The sequence below is a fragment of the Telopea speciosissima genome, chromosome 2 (assembly GCF_018873765.1).
Source record: "Telopea speciosissima isolate NSW1024214 ecotype Mountain lineage chromosome 2, Tspe_v1, whole genome shotgun sequence".
Taxonomy (NCBI): domain Eukaryota; kingdom Viridiplantae; phylum Streptophyta; class Magnoliopsida; order Proteales; family Proteaceae; genus Telopea; species Telopea speciosissima.
Window position 1 is genome coordinate 57,636,340 of NC_057917.1, and position 21,603 is coordinate 57,657,942.

The 21,603-nt window shown below is 40.8% G+C and overlaps 2 protein-coding genes across 2 annotated transcripts; both read left to right on the top strand.

Moving 5' to 3' along the window:
• The first annotated feature begins 1,244 nt into the window (after positions 1–1,244).
• Positions 1,245–5,220, top strand: LOC122653072 (U-box domain-containing protein 4-like). Its single transcript, XM_043847006.1, has 2 exons — positions 1,245–1,646; positions 4,165–5,220. Exons 1-2 carry the CDS (start codon positions 1,366–1,368, stop codon positions 4,985–4,987), a joined length of 1,104 nt encoding a protein of 367 aa, XP_043702941.1. The 5' UTR covers positions 1,245–1,365; the 3' UTR covers positions 4,988–5,220.
• Positions 5,221–18,180: 12,960 nt separating this feature from the next.
• Positions 18,181–20,474, top strand: LOC122650917 (probable aquaporin NIP-type). Its single transcript, XM_043844279.1, has 5 exons — positions 18,181–18,282; positions 18,391–18,612; positions 19,795–19,992; positions 20,105–20,166; positions 20,264–20,474. The coding sequence occupies exons 1-5, from the start codon at positions 18,181–18,183 to the stop codon at positions 20,472–20,474; spliced, it is 795 nt and encodes a 264-aa protein (XP_043700214.1).
• Positions 20,475–21,603: the final 1,129 nt, after the last annotated feature.

Below are 21,603 nucleotides of genomic sequence, written 5' to 3' on the forward strand. Positions count from 1 at the left end.
CCATTGCTTTGGATAGATCTTCTATTACACACCACCGTACCTGATTGGCAAATTGCCTAAACTTATGTTTGCTTAGCAAGAATAGAAAAAAAAAAAATTAATAATTTTTTTTCCCATTCCGTATAGAAGAAATTTGAGTTGGAAAAATCATTTTTACCATTTTCCGACTCAGACAACGACCGCCCACCTTAAGAGATGGAGATATTTATGAGGGAAGCCGTTAAAATGTCCTGCCTAATTTCTTACCCATGTCTTCAAAGTGTACGCTTCGTTTGTTTCAATGTAAAAAGGTGGAAATTAGATTTTTATTGTTTATTTTGATAAAAACTATAAAAGGGAAAAAGAACGCTATCTAGTGTTGTTCTTGGGTGTCTATCTGAACCCAAATACAGTCCAGTACGAAAAGATCGATGCTGCCTTTGATCCTTTCCACCTTTTCAGGGGGCAGTGATGGTGTTTTCCCATTGGATTGTGTCTGAGCACAAGCACGCCCAGGTACAACATCGATTAACGTTCTTTTTCCCAAAATATAAAATACAAACATAACTGTTATTTGATAGAAAAATTTAAAAACAAAACAAACATGATCATAGGAAAAGATTTTTCCAATGTAGAAAAATCATGTAGCAGCAACCAAGAAGGTAAGACTAGAAGAACAATTTATCCATGGGTGAAACAACGCCACCTGGTTGCGCCATACATGCCGCCATATCGTCGTATGATTTGATCATCGCACTTCTGAACCCCAAAAATAATTAGAGATGCGATGATCATTTTATACACCCCTGTGTCAGTGTGTAGATGCAGCGTGCATGGCGCAACCGGGTGGTCTTCTTTATCCTTTTATTAATTGATTCTTAGATATTCTATTTCTTTAGTTAGGTAATAGCCATGAAGTCTAGAAGAAAAATCACGTAGCAGCCAAGAAAGGAAGATTATTGGTTTTTTTTTGTTTTTTTTGGGTGTAGAGCATTTTCCCTATACAAATAATTAGGTAACGGATGACGTGACTATAATGCTCTTAACCAAACGCCACAGTATCCGGCGGAAGAGAGAGTGAGAAAAGGGTCTAATCAATGGCAATTCATGTCGTATTCCTCATTTCTGTAAACAAAAACAGTGGAGAGGTTCTGTAGTCTGTAGAAACCTACAGAACCGAAGTAACTCTCTCTTCTTTTTTGGTAGAACCGTTGAGAAGGCGAGTTTTCGACTGTTGCTTGAAGCCACAGTCTCTCTCTCGATTCTCCCTTTATTTATTTATTTTAATGGATTTTAAAACCCACTTAGTTTTTTGATTTCTCTCGGGAACCCATCTCTCTCGTTGTCTCCCTCTTGTGGCTGTAAAGAAGAAGAAGGAGGGAGGCGATGGAGACAGGGAGTGAGTTTCCCGGTAATGATTCCGGTGTAAATTCCACCAGAGTTCCTTCTATTGTAAAGCAGATTTTAGAGTTTATTCAATCAGATGAGCCAAATTTAAAAATTCAAGCTGCAAGAGAAATCAGACGGCTCACGAAGACGTCTCATAAGCACCGTCGTCACTTCTCCGGCGCAATTGAGTGTCTTGTTGCTATGCTCAGATCTGACTCCCCGGACTGTTACGAAGCTGCCCTTCTCGCGCTCCTTAATCTTGCCGTCAAGGATGAGACGTGAGTTCCTCATGTTGTTTACTCTTCCAATTCGTTTCCGTTTGTTTTATTTGAATTGTTTTTGTTTGCTGATTAATACTCGCTGCATTTGTGAATAAAATTTTATTAGTGTTGTGTTTTTTTGGGTTTTCTCTAATGATGAAAATCGATGTTTTATTGGTTTTGGGTTTTGAGATTTGGAGGTTATTGTTCTTTACTTCAGTTGTTACTCTTCTTTTTCTCCCTTTTTTTTTTTTCAGCCCTTTTGCTTTTTTGCCCTTTTACTTTCTTCTTTTTCTGTGTATTTATCTGGTCTAACTGAATTCTACAGTAGGGGAATTATATTCTAATCTTCCTTTTTTTTTTTTTCTTATCTAATAATCAGTGGCTCATCCTGTTCCATCGAACCATCGGAATGGAAGAATTTTGAATTCATATTTCTCTTGAATTGGGTTATTCACCTATTCTAGTCACTTGTGTTTATCCGAAATATTTCGGATTACAAGAGGGAATAGGAAAGATTTGGCTCTTTGGAACTCAAAGAAAGTAGGCAAGATGAACTGTTATGTAAATTGAGTTACATATGACGATAGTGATCCTTCTCCTTATTTAGATTTCTGGGTAAGCCTTCCCCCAGGGTTGGGAAGGGGGGGACAATGAAAAGAACAGTTGTTATTGCCCTGTTTCTCGTCGAATTGTTGAAGCAACTAATAATTGAATAGCCATAACCAGCTTACTTCATAGGCCATATCTGAATCCAGGTGCATAGGCCTTATCTGAATCCAGGTGCCTGGATCTGTGAATTAATCACTTTCCTTACTTAGATAATGACCTTTTCTTTTTCATTCTTATATAAAGAATGGAGGTTTATTGCAATTGTCTAATATCAAGATTCTGGGGCCAATTTAACTTACTAAAACTAGTACCTTTGTGTTTATTTATCTTGAACCAGTTGATAAATCATATTAAATTTGTGCCAGCTTTTCCTCTTTCAGATGAGTAAGTAATAATTACGTTTCATTGTAGATTTTCTGACCAACACATCAGAATTGAGATGTATTTTTTCATTTCAAATTGAGTGATTAGGCAGTTGATCTTTTCACTCTATATTGGCAAGTTGGTGTATTTTGTAATCGAGTAGAAATTAAGCCGCATCAATGTGTTTGGATGACCTCCACAGGTGATCATCTGCTAAGGAAGTGATTCTGTAGTACAGAGTACATTTCTCACAGAAACAAATGCTGATCCAAACTGCTTTTTTGTGATTGCCATGTAAAATCATCAACTCAAACTGGATTTAGAGTGTTCTAGGTTCTGTACCATCCTTTGCCATATATTAGTTTGGGCTATCACAACTCATGAAAACAGACAACCTTCCAATCCAGTTATTTCATGCATATGCTCATCCTTCTAGTCCTTTTTCTCACGGTGTCTTGCTTAGGTATACATTCAGATGATTAAGATAGTTAATAACGAGGACTTTCATTTTTTTTATGGTGTGTAGGTGAGTTCGGAGTTGGTCCTAACCTTTGGCATTTCTACGCAAAGTGGCCACCCGCAAGACATGTACCCGGGCATTTGCCCTGGTGGCCCGAACCTTTAACTTGTATAACAAAAATGTACACACAAGTGTTTCTATGTGTGAATTCTTGGGAGGGAATTTGACACGAATTTAACAAATAATTGTTTGACTTGGAATGGATTTATTTTTTCAGTTTTTAATTCAAACCAACTTTAAGAACTTAGTAGTCCTGGAATGCACTTCAGCAATTATATGTGTCCTTAGATCTTTGTTGCATTACTTATGATAGCCATTCAGATTAGTAACTATTAGAAACTTATGTTGGGGTATGTTGTTCTCATTACTAATTAATCAGAAATCCATATTGTACTAAAATATGGAGCTTCTGTTATTATTGGCTATATACAATTGCAGTAACATGCTTTAATGGTTTAACATCAATTCCTGTACAGTCTTCACACATTTGAAATGAAAATGCAGCTTGACACGGTGAAACACATGTTCTAACTGAATTAGTTTATAATGTTTGGAATATTTTTCTGATACTAGAAAACCTTTAAACAAGAAACCTGCATCATGGATACATCTTCCATCAGGCCGATGACTTGAGTAATAATAAACCATAGGATGTTTCCATGTAGGAGTGCTGTTCATTCTTCAGTGTTCAGCTTGGTTGTGCTTGTGAAGTTGCTAAAAACTGGTCCCATGTTAACAGCTTGCCATGTGAAAAATTGCTGTGAGGATGTTTTATTCTTAAAATGCATAATTCAAGTTCATGGTTGGAATGTAACATGTTTCTTCTTTCTCTCTTACATTAATTTATACACAGCATTTTTTTGTTTTCATGTCCAAATGATTTTTGTTTAGTTTGAGTTGCTGCTGTTTAGGGCTTTCGTTCCCCTTTTCACCGTGTTAGCTGATTCTCATTGCAGTGAGATGGTAGACTTGATCTCCATTTATATATAAACCTAGCTCTTCAGTTTATCCTTAAAAAAATTGATTTTCTCGTATTTTCAGGAATAAGATTGCAATTGTGGATGCTGGAGCCCTTCAACCTCTCATCTGTTTCCTAAAATCAAACGATTTAAATTTGCGGGAGTATGCCACAGCCGCTATACTAACCCTCTCTGCTTCTGCCATCAACAAGCCAAAAATCAGTGCGTCTGGTGCCATCCCTCTCCTTGTTGAAATCCTTAGAGATGGAAGCCCGCAAGCAAAGGTTGAAGCATTGATGGCACTATACAATCTCTCCACCCAGCCAGAGAATCTCAACATAATTCTTGCTGCAAAAGCCATCTCTCCCCTTGTTAACTTGCTCAAGAGTTGCAAGAAATCTTCAAAAACAGTCGAGAAGTGTAGTGCACTCATAGAATCCTTGTTAAGTTATGATGAGGGGAGAACTGCATTGACATCTGAAGAAGGTGGAGTGCTTGCAGTGGTTGAAGTACTAGAGAGTGGCTCACTACAAAGCCGAGAGCATGCAGTTGGTGCACTTCTGACAATGTGTAAGAGTGATCGATGTAGGTATAGAGAACCAATTCTTAGGGAAGGTGTCATTCCCGGTCTTCTTGAGCTTACAGTCCAGGGGACACCAAAATCTCGGTCAAAAGCACAGACCTTATTGGAGTTACTGAGGGATTCTCCCCACCGTAGAGCTGAATTTGAAGCCGACACACTGGAGAACATTGTCTGCAATATTGTCTCTCAGATTGATGGTGAAGACCGAGGTGGAAAAGCACAGAAGATGCTAGCTGAGATGGTGCAAGTAAGCATGGAACAGAGCTTGAGACATTTGGAGGAGAGGGCTTTAGTGTTTACCTCCAAAGTTTCTTCAAAATGATTGCTTTGGTTGTTGCCTTTGTGCTTTCTCATTGTGTGGGAAATCAAGTTTTCAATAGTGAAGAAATAAGATAAGTGGGGGTGGGGGGGAAGGGAAAGAAAAAAAAAAAGCCAGTCCAGGCCAGGATGGTATCTGGTGACTGGTAATTGTCAATACTTAAAGTGTAAGCATGGTTGTCTTTCCTGATTTGTAGAAAAAGAAATGTTATATTAACTGTTTTTCCAGCAGTTAAATTGTCTTCTTTTTTTCCCCTTTTCTGGTTCCCCAGCCGCCATACCCTGTTCAATTAAACTGGTAAGTCTGAGAGATGGGATTAGGAATGTCAGAAGGAAGACAAAAGAGATGATGTTATCTAGTAACTAAATTAGATGCATAAACCGTCAAAACAAAGATTAGAATTGAAAGAAATTAAAGAGGTCTTTTATGGGAAGTTTAGCTGAATATGTCTGAACCATTCTATAAAGCCAGTTGGTTGTTCCTTTGGTCTCCCTCCCTGTCTTCATTTCTGTTGTAAGTCAGTGGATGAGACAGACTTGTTCAACGTCAAGAAGGGAATTTGAACTCGTTTAGGAAATTGGTACTATTGACCTGCCTAACAAAGCCGAGGTGGTTGTGGTGTCCATTCTATGGGGTTAATCTTCCCCCACCCCACCCAACCACCATGAGAAAGAGGAGTTGTGGGTAGGGAACTGGGCCAAGGTCAATTGAAATTTTGGAACCCACTAGATATGTTGACAAGATAAAACGATGTATTGAAGAATTATATGGTCATGGTTCACAATAATCACAGCCCACAGTTCCTGGGCTATGAATCAGTAGCCTACTAGCCAGCGGAGCATAAGCATACATCTGACACAGGTGTGAGGGCGACATAGACGTCAATCATTCGTCATTGAAAACCGGGGAACGGACTTGCATCAATCACGTCCTAAATACGTCCAATCTCCACGAACCGGGTCACGTTATAATACGGAGGTCTTTAATACGGGTATTTACAGGTCGGTCCAGGCGTCCAGCATCCACCGAAAGGCTCTATCAATACCTAAATCCATGTGATGAACCAAATTGTTATCCACCAATAAGACAGAGATACGTGGCAGAACCAGATCATCCCAAGCCCATCGCCCGATATGATGGTCAAACCGACCACTATAGAAGGACCATCAGATACGACCCAACCCCAAAGGTGAGGCTAGACAGATCAAGATCGGCAAGGAACAATGAAGACTAATCCGACCTTAAGAGTCAGTCACTTGATAAACTTTAGAACTCACCAAGAACGAATCGTAAGGTCGGCCTCTAGGATCATGCTTGACACGGAGAACAAGACAACAGGTCACCTCATAAGGTATACTTCAGAATGTTTAGGCCAACCCTTACAGATCGGTACTGAAACCAATCGGGCCAACCTGATCATCAACTTAACCACCGCTTAATCATACAATGAAGTATCTGAATTGCTAGCTTAGCAAGCCCAATCGCTTGCTCGACAAGTTGGCAGTCAGTGCCGTGTTCTAACTAAGGAAGGTCTCTTCCCAAAGAGAAAACTTTCTCTTAAAAGGAATCCACAGCGGATCTCCTACCATAATCAAAATACCTACTAAACTGGGACTCTCCATGACTACCTCAACCTCGGCTCCAAGTTATCAATTATGCGGCACACCCCAAGTAAAGAGATCCGATTCATTCATTCTCAAGTAACTTATCTATTGTAGTAAAATCTTTAATTAGTCATCAGAGAGTCCCCGTCGATCGAAGCCAGCTCTCCCTTGAAATCAAAAGAGAATTGCCACTGAAGCTTCCACATTTCAAGCTTCAGGTCATATTCGGAAGGACCAAACGACGATTTCAACCTACAACACCATTAATACGAGGGATAAAAATGAATATAGGCAGTTTATGGCTCTATATCCCTCCAAGCAATATATAGTTCCATTGAAATCAAGAGAGAATTGCCACTGAAGCATTCACATGGATAAAGAAACAGAAAGAGATTTTCGTCCACCAATTATTCATATCAACAATGGCTAAAAGGAATCAATTGGGTGATTACATAAAAAAAATGAAATTCAATTCGGGCCAACCCCCAATTTTGTCGTCTAGGTTATGTTTCCAACCGAGTGAGATCTCTCTCTCTCTCTCTCTCTCTCTCTCTCTCCATGGATTCAAAATATGGAATCGAGATCTGAATTGGTCTTGAGCAATTCTATGTGGGTGGCCATAACTTTAAAATAAAAATTTTCAATCCAAAGTGATGGATCAAACCTCACGTAGAATAAGATATTCGAATCAAACAGCGCAATAGGGTTTAGGTTTACCTGCAAAGGACCTCCAACGGTTCACAACACTTGAACACTATTACGACCAATCCACCTAGAGCACCTAATGGTGTGGCAAGTGACATGGAAGGTGGAGTGCCACGTCGTTCATCCAGGGATAAGAGACGACCCACCTTTCTGAATGATTACAGTTGAGGGACCCAGGAATATTCAAGGAGGTATTCTGTTAGAGACAGGTATAGGTGTCAATATATGATTAGATGGATATCATGTGTGAATTGTCAGGGAATCATTCCTTTATAATTTTGCCTATAAGATGTAATGTAATAGAGGGGAATAGTAAGAAGAATTATCATTAACCATCTCTGTCTTTGCTCTCTTCCCTCTTCGTCTCTTTCATCTTCCCCCATTCTTCTCATCTTTTATCTCCTTTCCTCTGTTCTTACTGTGTAACGTAACATCTTGGTTCGACCTGCCGGATCAATGGCTGAAGGAACTCGTCTACGACAGATTGATGAGCTAATTAAGCAGCTAGGAACAACGTCGATGGAACAACACGAGCGCTTGAACGCCCTTCAGGAATCAGTTGCTGAACAGAAGCGAGATATGTCAGAGATGGTTGTTCGTCTTACCACAATGGACGGTAGACTCGAGCAAGCCCTGCGGTTGGGATCACCCTCTGCTGAGGTACGTTCTGGAACCAGTGGGTACGCCGGAGCTTTAACCTCGCATCAGAACAATCTGATCCAGACTAGAACGATTCGCTTGGATTTTCCTCGCTTCGATGGCGTCAATCCCGTCGGTTGGGTATTCAAGGCAGAACGTTTCTTCGATTATCACGAAACTCCGGTTGAACAACGGTTGCTGGTGTCATCGTTCCACATGGATGGCCCAGCCCTCCAGTGGTTCCAGTGGATGCATCGGTCGGCACAGTTCACTACTTGGGCGACCTTCACCCAGACTTTGGTGATCAAATTTGGTCCATCCGAGTTTGACAACCCTCAAGTGTCACTGGCGAAGCTTTCTCAGACCTCGACTGTGGAAGATTACCAATCACGATTCAAATCGTTGGCGAATCGTATTGATAATCTCCCAACAACATTCTTGGTAAGCTACTTTATTTCTAGTTTACGTACTAACATAAAAAATGAGGTCATGGCATTCAGACCTGCGACAATGGCAGACGCGGTTGGGTTGGCTCGACTGCAAGAAACTAAAATCTCTGAAACTCGCCGATCATACCACAAGCCTTTCCATCCATCACCAAAACCACCCCTGCTTCCAAACCCCTATCACTCACCACTACCACTTTCACAGTACCCCCTACTTCCAAGGCACCCTTGCTTCCCTTACCTTCATCATCTTCCATTCCCATTAAGAAACTGATGGCGGCGGAGATGTAGTACCGCTGGGAACATGGCCTCTGCTACAACTGTGATGAGAGATTTGTTCCTGGCCATAGGTGTAAAACACGGCAACTATTTTTACTGGAGTACGATGAAGATGAAGGCATTGTTGAGGCTCCACCGAGTGATTTGACACCACCAGAAACTGATGTTGCTGCTTAGGAAACTCCAATGGTAACTACTAAGCTATCCTACCATTCTATGACCGGTATGATCTCTCCTACTACTCTTTGATTTATTGGTTATATCGCTGGCAAACCGGTTCAAATTTTGGTAGATGGGGGTAGCACCCATAATTTTATACAAAGTCGGGTTGCTCTCCACTTAGGACTGGAGATTGAAGCAGTACCTAACATTACAGTGTTGGTGGGCAGTGGTAACCGTATGGTATGTGAGGGGCTCATGTGACAACTTCCATTGAAGTTAAGGCATTATGACGTATCAGTCGATGCCTACGTATTACCCCTTTTTGGGGCAGATTTAATACTTGGGGTACAATGGTTGGCCCAACTGGGTCCAGTAGTGTTTGATTATAGTAAACTAACCATTGAATTTTAGGATGGAGAACATAAAGTCACACTGATAGGGGATTCCAACCAAGCCCCAGACCAGCTTTAGTATCATGGGCTTCGTAGGGTATTAGAGGCCCAATCCTATGCTGTCTTATTCCGATTAAAATTACAATCTAATGATCCAGTACCCAATTGTGAAGAAGCAGAACTATAGTCCCTCTTAGACACATATGCTGGCCTATTTGATGAGCCCACACAACTTCCACCAAGGTGAGCCCAAGATCATGCTATACACTTGCAAGAAGGAGCGCAGCCGATAAATGTTCAGCCATACCGATACCCACATTTCCAAAAGGGGGAAATAGAGAAACAAGTTGCTGCAATGCTTGCTGTTGGGCTTATATGCCCTAGTACCAGACCATTTTCTTCCCCGGTCCTTCTAGTTAAAAAGAAGGATGGCACATGGCGGTTTTGCGTTGACTACTGCGCGCTCAACACCATCACCGTGAGCGATAGGTTTCCAATACCTACCATTGATGAGTTATTTGATGAGCTTCATGGAGCATGCTACTTCTCTAAGTTGGATTTACGATCCGGATATCACCAAATACGTGTTAGGAATGAGGACATTTCTAAAATGGCATTCCGGACTCATGAAGGGCACTATAAATTCTTGGTGATGCCTTTTGGGCTCACTAATGCCCCATCGACGTTCCAAGCTATGATGAACTCCATTTTTCGACCATTTTTTAGGAAGTTCGTGTTGGTATTCTTTGATGACTTGCTGATTTATAGCCCAACTTGGTCAACCCATTTGCAACACCTTCAATTGGTGCTCCAAACATTGCAGGCCCACAAACTCTATGCCAAACATTCAAAGTGTGCGTTTAGGCAATGGACTATAGATTACTTGGGCCATGTGGTCTCAGCCCATGGATTGGCGGTAGATATAGGAAAAATCTCAGCCATTATGTCATGGCCTAGGCCACAAAACATTAAAGAATTGAGAGGCTTCCTTGGGCTCACAGGGTATTATCGCAGGTTTATAAAAGGCTATGCCCAAAGAGCAGCACCTTTGACGGATTTGCTAAGAAAGGGTGCTTATCAGTGGACAACTAAAGCTACTAAAGCTTTTGTAGAGCTTCAAGATGCATTGGCTGCTACCCCGGTACTTAAATTGCCCAATTTCAACTTACCATTCACTATAGAGACCGATGCCTCGGGGTTGGGCATAGGAGCAATTCTCTCTCAAGAAGGCCACCCAATAGCATATTTTAGCAAGAAAATATCTCCTCAGCTACAGGCCTCTTCCACATACATCAGGGAGATGTTTGCCATCACCCAATCTGTTGCCTGTTGGAGACAATACTTGTTGGGGAGGAAGTTCTACATTAAAACCGACCACAAGAGTTTGAAGGAACTCACAGAACAAATAATTCAGACCCCGGAACAGCAGCAATGGCTATGTAAATTATTGGGGTATGAGTTTGAGATCTCTTACAAATCAGGGCAAGAAAACAAGGCGGCAGATGCTCTCTCACGCATTCTAGAATTAGCTCTTTCATTGCATCTAGTAACAGTAACCACTTTTACATTTTTAAATGAATTAAAATTTGTTGTTGCAACCTCTATCGAACTGCAAAAAATTTGTAAGGGGTTACTAGACACTCCGCAGCAGTTCATTGGGTATGAACTTCGTGAAGGGTTGCTGTTTTGTAATGACAGGTTGGTGATACCATCAAACTCTGAATTATGTGGGAAGTTTCTTTCAGAGTATCACTCTTCTCCTCAAGGTGGTCACTCGGGCTATTTGCGAACTTATAAAAGAATTGCCCATAATCTGTATTGGAAGGGCATGAGGACTGATGTAAAAAATTTTGTAGTTGAATGCTCTGTTTGTCAGCAAGTAAAGTCACTATAATCATCTCCAGCCGGACTCCTGCAACCTTTACCCATCCCTGAGCAAGTATGGGAGGACATATCGATGGATTTTATCACCGGTTTACCAACATCAGCAAGGAAGACTGCCATCATGGTTGTGATTGATCGCCTAACCAAATATGCTCATTTTTGCCCTCTACCGCGCAACTTTACAAGCTATAAAGTCGCTGAAGTGTTTGTAGCAGAGATTGTTAAACTTCACGGTCTTCCACACTCAATTGTGAGTGATAGAGACCCATTATTTCTTAGCTCTTTTTGGAGAGATCTATTCAAGTTGCAAGGCACAACGCTTTCCATGAGCACCTCCTATCACCCACAAACAGATGGCCAAACTGAGGTTCTTAATCGGTGTTTAGAGATGTACTTGAGGAGCTTTGTATTTGATGCACCACTCCAGTGGGTAAAGTACCTTCCCTGGTAGAGTTTTGGTATAATACGGCTCATCACTCAGCTATCAACACCACCCCATTTCAGGCTTTATATGGCCGCCCACCGCCAACATTGCTGCGTTATATACCAGATAGTTCATCCAATTTAGCGATGGATCAATAATTGCAGGCTCGAGATCAGGTTCTCAGAGATCTCAAGCTTAGTTTGGTATACGCCCAAGCGCGAATGAAAGCTCAATCTGATAAATGACGAACGGATCGGGAGTATAATGTTGGGGAGTGGGTCTTTGTTAAATTACACCCTTATCGACAGATTTTTGTTGCCTTGCTCTCCAATCACAAGCTTTCCAAATGCTTCTTCGGACCCTTTCATATCCAAGAACGAGTGGGTAAGGTGGCATATAGGCTAGATCTTCCCTCAACAGCTCAAATCCATCCGGTCTTCCATGTTTCTGTTCTCAAGCCGTGTATTGGAGATCCTAGAAAGCAATACCAAGCCATCCCTCCCATTACAACCACTGAACCACCTACACCCATTCCAATGGCTATTTGCAGTTCCGGCGACTTCAACGACAAGGATCCACTGTGCAACAGTCCAATGGCAAGGATTACCATTAGAGGAGGCTTCTTGGATTGACATCACTACTCTCCAGTAAATGTTTCCAGACTTCAACCTTGAGGACAAGGTTTCTTCTCAAGGGGAGGGTAATGTTACGACCAATCCACCTGGAGCACCTAATGGTGTGGCAAGTGACATGGAAGGTGGAGTGCCAAGTCGTTCATCCAGGGATAAGAGACGACCCACCTTTCTGAATGATTACAGTTGAGGGACCCAGGAATATTCAAGGAGGTATTCTGTTAGAGACAAGTATAGGTATCAATATATGATTAGATGGATATCATGCGTGAATTGTCAAGGAATCATTCCGTTATAATGTAGCCTATAAGATGTAATGCAATAGAGGGGAATAGTAAGAAGAATTATCATTAACCATCTCTGTCTTTGCTCTTCCCTCTTTATCTCTTTCATCTTCCCCCATTCTTCTCATCTCTTATCTCCTTTCCTCTGTTCTTATTGTGTCACGTAACAAACACTGAATCATAGAAGTAAGAATTGTTCTCCACTCAACGCTTTAATGGACTAAGAACGTAGCACAATCATTCCTCGAACGATGATAACCCAACACTTGGAGAGAGAAAGAGAGAGTATGCAATTTTAGGAGAGCTCTCAATCTCTAAAAATCATGAGCTATTATGAGCAATCTCTCTTTCTCTTCTCTTAAGGCAATTAAATAGCCAAATAATATTTCTTTTCTTCTATGGATTATGTGCCAAGTGGAGACCAATGCAACTTAATTAGAATCTCACTATAAAAAACTAATTAAACTTAATTATCTATAAAGACACCTTAGTATAGTAATAACCATAAAATCCTTATTAATAGAAAACATTACGTGTAAATCCCTTAACTTTACAATAGACCTCAGGGCATAGAATTAATTAGAGAAAATTACAAGATTAGGCACAACTAGGTTTGACATTACAAAATTATACACTTACTATTTCAGTTGACAAGTTTACCCAAAATTGAGTTTGAGTTTACAAAACAAACCAAAACAGTGTTCCTTCCTCAGCTAAGTAATTTTTTTTTACTATTTTATCTTCATCCTCCCCTTCCCTGATCACACAACCCCTCCCGCCCCTGCAACCACATCCCGTTCTTGCTACCCTCCTTGCCCCATCCCCTGTTTGCCCGCACAAGCACACCCCACTCCACCCCTTGCTTAACTGCCCTCTTGCCCCTTACAATCCCCCTCACGCTTGTAATAACAGAGACATGTACTCCACTGCAAGGCTGTAACCCCTTTCGCCCCCATGCAAGAACCCCTCCCTTTGAAGATGAAGTACTCATCTCTGCGACCTCTGAATGATCTCCCAGCTTCAGATGCTTCATTGCTGCAGTAACTCCAATCGATGCCCATCGCACTGCAGCATCACCGCAACCCATTGCCAACACCAACCAATTCTTCTTCTTCTTCCTACAATCCACCTCAGTTGCCCCTAACCCTTGCTGAAACCGAACCCAACCCAGGAACTCCACCCGCCCCTTCCTTTGTTTCTTCTTCTTCTTCCTGCAACCCCATCTTTGTTCCTTCCTACTTCCCTATTGAACCACCCACCCCCACCTCCGTATTAGCTCCCTGTGACTTCCTGACTGGTTGGGATAAGTGCATTCCTTTGAGTATACATGCTTTCTCACTAAATGGGGGAACCCCGACCAAGAAAGACTTTTCCATTTTATAAATAGGCCTATAAGCCTTTTTGTCCCTTCTAGTTCGGTAGCAGAAGCGTTGTTAGCTCCCAAAGAAGATGAAGTTACCAAGTTATGAACAAGGAGCTGCTCTTACGAAAAGCCTCGCCAACAAGTTGTATTCACCAAAAATTGGATTAGGTCGTCTCACAACAAGTTTAACTATTACAAGTCTCTTCTCCGTCTCTTCGACACCGTTCTCTTGATCATTGTTAGAAAATTTTGATAAAAAATCAGTTGGATTTTGTTGGATAATTGTATTACAATTTCTTACAAACAATTGAAATAATACAAATTGCAATACAATAGCTTAAGCAGTAGAAACTAGGCTGTTGTTATTTAACATTTGACTGAAATGAGAAGAACAAATCTTGAATTCGATGTTGAGTCACACCCTCAACAACTTGGACAAATTACGAACAGAATTGAGGTTGAGTCACACTTATGGTGCTGCCTTTAAGGTAACTGATGCCCCCTACTACCAATGATTATTCTGCACCACTACCTCCACGACAAAACAACCTTCAATTAGAAGACAATGCAGTTCTTCTAGTCCCTTGAAGGAGCCAAAAGCTTCAGCACAACAAACCTCTAACCTTACACAAACTTACAAAGAAAGAGGGGAAAGGAAAAGAATAAACCTTATATGATTGCAGTGTGTAGGCATAGATGTATATCAAAGGTGTATTTTGCAATGTATTTGGCTGAGTTTATATAGACCCAAAACCAACCCTTACACACCCTTGGAATCCTCAAGAGTAATCACCAACTAATGGCCAATTTAATTGGAGAACAAAACTTATGGACATGAATTGGAAATTAATTCCTAATTCATGGCCATTCCCCACTAAAGACCGTGAAAGGCCTTAGAACCCATAAAGGGAGTAACATAACCTATGACCATGAATTGAAATTAATTTCATAAATGGAATTAATCACAATCGATATTCTTGACCCACCTTGCCATTCATAATAGTGACCATGAATGGACTTTAAGTTACCTATAGGATGTTATAAACCCTTTGGAATTCAACCATTACTTTGATCAAATATTACCTTGATCCCGTGGGTCCCACACCATAACAAAGCAATTAAAACCTTTTTGAAACTTAAAAAATAGAGAACCTTTTAAATCTAACAGATTTCCTGAATCGAATTAGTATTAACCAAACCCCTTTCGACTTCTACCCAATTTGGTGAGGGAAAAAACGAAGAAAAAAAAATCAATGGAGACTAACCCAGTGCCTAAGCGATTGATTCCGTTGAGTACAGACTAATTCCAATCAATGGAGAGTCGGGTATTTTGTCTAGATCAAGTTTGTGTTAGTCGTGGTCAGCCGAATCGAGAGGTTGGAGTGGGGTACGGGAAGGAAGAAGAAGAAGAAGGGATGGGTAGCCTTAAGGCGAGAGGAAGAAGGCAGCCGCCCCTTCACTGACCTTAAGGGTAAAATAGTCCCAAAAAAAAAAAGAAACAACACTGTTGTCTAGTTTTGTAAAACCAAACTTAGTTTCGTATAATTTTTTTAAACCAAACAATACGTGGATAGTTTGGTAAAGAGAAATCCAAAAATATCTAATCTTATAATTTTCCCATTAAATTATTGTCGTCACCCTAGTCTATTGAACAATTAGCGCAGAATATCATGACAACTGATTGGATAACAAGTCTTAAATACTCACTTTTCATTGGTTCTCTCTCTCTCTCCCTTCAGTCTTCATCCAGCCGAGAATTAAGTGTGGGTGAACGTACATCTAAGAGGCAACCACATAGGATTGAGCTCCTCTTCAAGGAGCCCAACGTCCAGAGAGCATCCAGCCGTTGGACTGTGCCACACACACCCTTAGGCGTGCACTGAGATGTGTACGGCACAACCCAACCCTTGGATGTTCCCTGGGCACTCCCTGGGTGCTGAGCTCCGAGGAGAGGAACCGAATCCAACCATATATCCCTTTTGTTTCCATAAATAATCCCCTCCCCTGATAAATGGAGAAAGTGGGGACATGTGGTTGCCTACTTGCCTCTCACATGTACGTGCACCTGTAGAGGATCTGAACTCCATCCAGCCACCCGTCTCTCTCCACAGTTGATCTCCCATATTTGATATTTCCATATCATCTCAATCTCTTTATATCACCTACGTCTGTCTGTCTCTCTACCCTTTATGGTTTATATAGTTGAATTCATCTTTTTGCGTAATAAATACCAACCTTTCTTAATATAGAGATGAGATTAGAGGTCTTTCTTTGCATCCCATGTTCTATTTATTCCTTCTTTTCAATTGGAATTCCCCATATGACCCCTTTAATAATGAAAAGTTACTAAACAACTTTCCCTAAACTACACATACACTCATCCAGCCTTCCCCTTGGTATCTTTTAAGGGAATAACAAAAGCTATCTATTTTCACGTGGCTCATGTGCAAGAGACAGGAGAGCATGAATGGGACTTGGCTCCTGTCCTGCAGTGGTGGGAGCTGGAGCGTCCAACACCTCCCTGCGATCACTCCACGTGGCCCTCTTTGAATCCGACGGCATAATATTGTTTGAACCATTATTTTAATCCAGATCTCCCAGTAACCTCTCACCCGCCCAGATTCCATTAAACCTGACCCGATGTATTTCACTTTTTGAAAACCAAAATCGAGGAGTGGGTCTTTCTCTTCCCTTCTTTTCTTTTGTTCGTTTTGCTTAAACAACGACAAACCCTAGGGAGCTCTCACCTCCATCTCTACTGGTTGAACGGCAAATGGTGAAAAGCGACGAAGGCGAACGGCGACCGACGACGATAGTTCGTGTGACTCTCCTCTCTTCTTCTCTCTCCTTTTCCGAACGCCACATAATTCAGACGACGGTGGCACTGAATCAGCTTTGGATCAGAAAAGCAATTGGAAAAAGAGGCTTGGTTTTGAGGTTTTGCTAGTTTCCGATTTCTTTGAAAAAACAGAAGAAAATAAACCCCAGCGAAAACTTTCATCGAAGCTTCATTTAAATGGGTCCTTCTTCCTCTGTCTACTTCTCTTAGTCAAGAAAGCGGCAAAAAGGTAGAAATTGCTGAAAGTGGCGGTCCTCTTCTTCAATTCTTCGAGTTTTAATCTCTGATTCAGAGTCACATGGGTCCCTCTTCTCTGAGTTTAATCTCTGATTCACATTCTTATGTGACTTCAAAGCTTACACGGTAATCTCCAACAATAATAAATGGAAAAAGCGTGTGTGATATATCGGGTCGAGTTGAATGGGATCTGGGCGGGTGAGAGAGGTTAATGGGAGGTCTGAATTAAAATAATGGTTCAAACAATATTATGTTGTTGGATTCAAAGAGGGCCACGTGGATTGATCGCAGGGGGGTGCTGGATGCTCCAGCTCCCGCCACTGCAAGACAGGAGCCAAGTCCGCATGAATGTACCGCCTTACCCTTTTTGAAATCAAAATCATATCTATGTTGATGCTCTTTCATGCACTCTCATTGGCTGATACCACCAATTTTACCAATAAGTCTGTGTTGATTTGGCATTGATCGTTGATCATGAGTGCGAGAGGAGCATGCACCCGAGCTTGAAGTATCGAGCTCTTGCACAAGGCATGAGTTCGAAAAAAAATAAAAATTTACTGCTACACTTAGAGCAGGACGGTTCTTGCTAACCTCATTGGCAACCAAGGAAATAGAATAATTCACTTCTCATTTGAGTTCATAAATGTGATCGGATCATGTTCTTGTACAAGTACCAACCAAGGCCCTCCTCCCAAAGGGAGAAAGATTCCATGTGAGTGGGCCTGAAAGGTCTTGAATGATGCTTGTACAAGGATATGATCCGCATTCTTCATAAATACCCTCCTAGATTTTGGTATTTTCTAAAATACCCTTTAAGATCCTATTTTCTTTGGTGCCAGCAGGGTAGCAGATCGAAAGTGGAGGGAGTTCATGCCACATTGCCACCTCGCCCAAGCGTAGATATATCCATTAAGCATCAATATGTATACCGGCCATTCCTCGCTGACCTGTTTTAGATTTATGGTTACACACACTCTCCGGATATTCACCTCTCCATCTCTGTATTGCTAATAAAAGAAAGCTTTTTCAAGTCGTGGGTTACGTTCCCAGTTCATCAAATTCTTACGCCGCATTAAACGTTAAACTGCTACGGCCATCCAATTTTTATCCCTAAAAAAAGTTCCAATATCCATGATCCACCACTATAAATATATAGAACCTCATTTATTTCATTTCTTACATTTCTCCACCCCAATCTTTCACACACACAGAAACAGAGTGAAAGAGAGGGTGTGAGAGTGCAAGAGATATATTTCACTGGCTCTCTCTCTATCTATTCAATTTTGAAACAAATCTCATATCAAGGATGGCGGATTACGTTGAGGAATGTGATGTTGAAGGAGGAAATCTATCTAATTGCAATTCCGGGTCATCTTCAACTTCAGCAACTGTAGTTCTTATACAGAAGGTATACGTCTCTATCATTAATCCCTTATATATATAGCTTTATTATCTAAATTAAATATTACAACTGAATCGATCTCTTATTAACATTTGTGTGATCTACGACTCTCAGTTTATTGCAGAAGTGCTCGGAACTTACTTTGTCATTTTCGCCGGATGTGGATCGGTGGCGGTTAATAAGATATACGGGTTAGTGACGTTCCCTGGGATCTGTGTGACATGGGGACTCATAGTCATGGTCATGGTTTACTCCGTCGGTCACATCTCCGGCGCACATTTCAATCCCGCCGTCACCCTAACTTTTGCCATTTTCCGTCACTTTCCTTGGGCTCAGGTCGCTTCTTCTTCCTTTTTCCGATTACACGTTTTGAATCTCCGGTTTGGTCAGATATTATATATGGTATTCACCATCTGCACGACTACAAGTGGTGGAAGAATCAAGATTTGTGGCCTCCTTCGTTTAGTCAAGCCAACCCAATAGGCCTGATCGAAACTGAACCAAAAAAAACCGAAATCAGACCAAATGTTATTTTTTATAGTTCTATTTTTTTTTTGGGGTAAACGGGGATTTTACTGAGGGGGCAACTGTGTACAACCAGTGGTTTTATTTATATAGAGATCATGAAACCATCAAATGGAATACAGTCAAAATGTCACACACATAAGAGACATAGCCTTTCTAGTCAGAACATTTGAAATAGAATTAAGAAATAGAGGCAAAAGAGTGTGGAAGCCTCTGTACATTAGAAACCAGATCCACAACAACTGTTGGAGGGGTTTTGTGACCATCAGTAATAAAATGGGGAAGAGTTCTCTTTGGGAGAGTGTGGGGCCAATGGGAGCGCACGAACGCATCAACAGGGTAAGCATTTTCGTATTTCATGGGGGAGGCAAGGTAGTCATTTTGCCTACTTTTGTGTCTAAGCATAGCCGTTATGCTCTTTCCCCCATGAAAGACAGAAATGCCCACCCTATTAATGCTTCTACGCGAGGTCCCATTAGGGGGGGGGGGGGGTGCACATAAGGCCACACTTCCCCACAAAGAACTCTCAACCTTATAAAAAAAACTTCCACACGCTATTCGGACTACCCTTTCACATGAGTTTCTTTTGTTATTTTTTTTCTCATATTTTTAATATATGGACTCCATGTGTATGATATCTTTTATAAGATAACTATTGGTGGACCATGTAGATTCCTTTTCACATTGACAATGTGGGAAAATCCTTTCACATTTATTGGAAGAAAGTTCTCTATGGGGGAGTGTATTGGGTCTACCGATTACATCTAAAGACAAAGGGGGCAAAATGATTGTCCCACCCCTCATGATGCTAATTAGCACTCTCATTGACCTCCGTGCACACGGGAGCCATACTCTCCCGGAGAGAACACCGATACTTATTTATTTATTTATTCATTGTGGTTGAAGTGTTACATCATCATTAAAAGGAATTTGAGGGGATTTTTTTTTTTTCTTGCAATCTTAATATTTAAAGCTATTATTTATACTTTTCAGGTGCCTATGTATGTAATTGCACAAGTATTGGGATCGGTGTTGGCCAGCGGTACCCTGGCTCTAACTTTCAACGTCAAACTGGAGCATTTCTTTGGTACAACTCCTGCTGGTTCTGATGTTCAGTCTCTAGTCCTTGAGATTATAATCTCCTTCCTTTTAATGTTCGTCATATCCGGGGTTTCTACAGATACCAGAGCGGTTAGCAACTCCTCAACCCTAATCCTACTGTTTTTTTTCTTCTTTTTTTTTTTTAAAAAAATATTTGGTTCGTTCTCTTTTAAGTAGTTAACTCTGAAACATCATTTTGCAGATTGGAGAACTTGCTGGAATTGCAGTTGGAATGACAATAATGCTAAATGTATTCGTTGCTGGGTAATTCTTTCTTCTGTCTTCTTTCTTCTTTCTTCTTCTTCTTCTTCTCTATCTCTTGATCTCTAAATGCCATGTGGCCGGGCATGGAAATTTGCAGGCCGGTGTCTGGAGCGTCTATGAACCCAGCAAGAACTCTTGGTCCTGCAATTGTGATGCACAACTACAAAGGGATTTGGGTTTACATAGTGGGACCAGTCATCGGCACCATTTTTGGAGCTCTATGCTATAACCTAATAAGGTTCACGGACAAACCATTACGGGAGATAACCTCCAGTAAATCATTTCTCAAGAGCATCTCAAGAAAATAATTTATGATCAACCATTAGATAGAAGAGTTACTCCGTAGAGCCAAAATGTTTAAAGTCTGTCAGTGACCAATAATGTTTGTACATCTTTATCTCAACCTTTGTTCAATGTACAACTGAAATCTAAAAAGCTTTGGACTAAAAATCTACGTAGAGCCAAAAATGTTTAAAGTCAGTGAGTGACCAATTATGTTTGTACATCGTTATCTCATCCTTTGTTCAATGTACAAATGAAATTCAGGTGGAACCCACCTGTGAAATGACTATCTTATCCCTATTTTTGTTGTCGTTTAACAGTGCTGCACCTGTGCAGCTCCCACCATGGCTACACAAGATCTTTTTCCGTTTAGGTATGCTTGATTATTAAGAGTGTTACTGATTTTACCACGTGTATGTTAGTTAGATCTCAAAATCTATGGCCAGGTTGTCAATGTTGTGTTACATGCATGGGTTGGTGAATGAAGGTTTCAGTTGGGGTTCTATGAGGTGTTTGGTTTAGTCATCTAATAAGCGATCCTACATGGGTAGGAGTTATACTAAGTAAGGGTGTCAAAACCAAACCGAAAATCGAATCCGAAACTAACCCGAATTAATCAAATCGAATCGAATAAATTTGGTTTGGTTTCGGTTATGATAAATGAGCATTTAATTTGATTTTGTTACAGGTTTAATTAAAAAAACCATTGGTTTGAACCAAAAACGAACCGAATACCACTTAAATCCAAAACCCTATATCAGTTATTCTTTTTATGGCATTGCCTTTCCTTTTGGAACTATAATTTTGATGTGTTTATTTGACTTTATTGATGGGTAAACTGAAAGATAAGATTTGAAAGTGGAGAACTCACTTGGGATTCTTATTTATTTATTAATATTTCTGGTTTCTTTAAGATTTTCTGAGCATTTTATTTATACAAATGGAGTTTATTGAGAACACAGCAATGCAACAACAATTGACAGCTTAGCAGAATGGAACCATATTGGAGAACTGAATTAGACCCGTATTGGAAAACCAAATTAGAATCGTAACCGAACCGAACAGAGCAGGTTCGGATTCGGTTTCCACTTTTCGACTCAATTCTCGGTTCGATTTTGAATCACAACATCAAGGCATGGAACCGAATCGATTGAC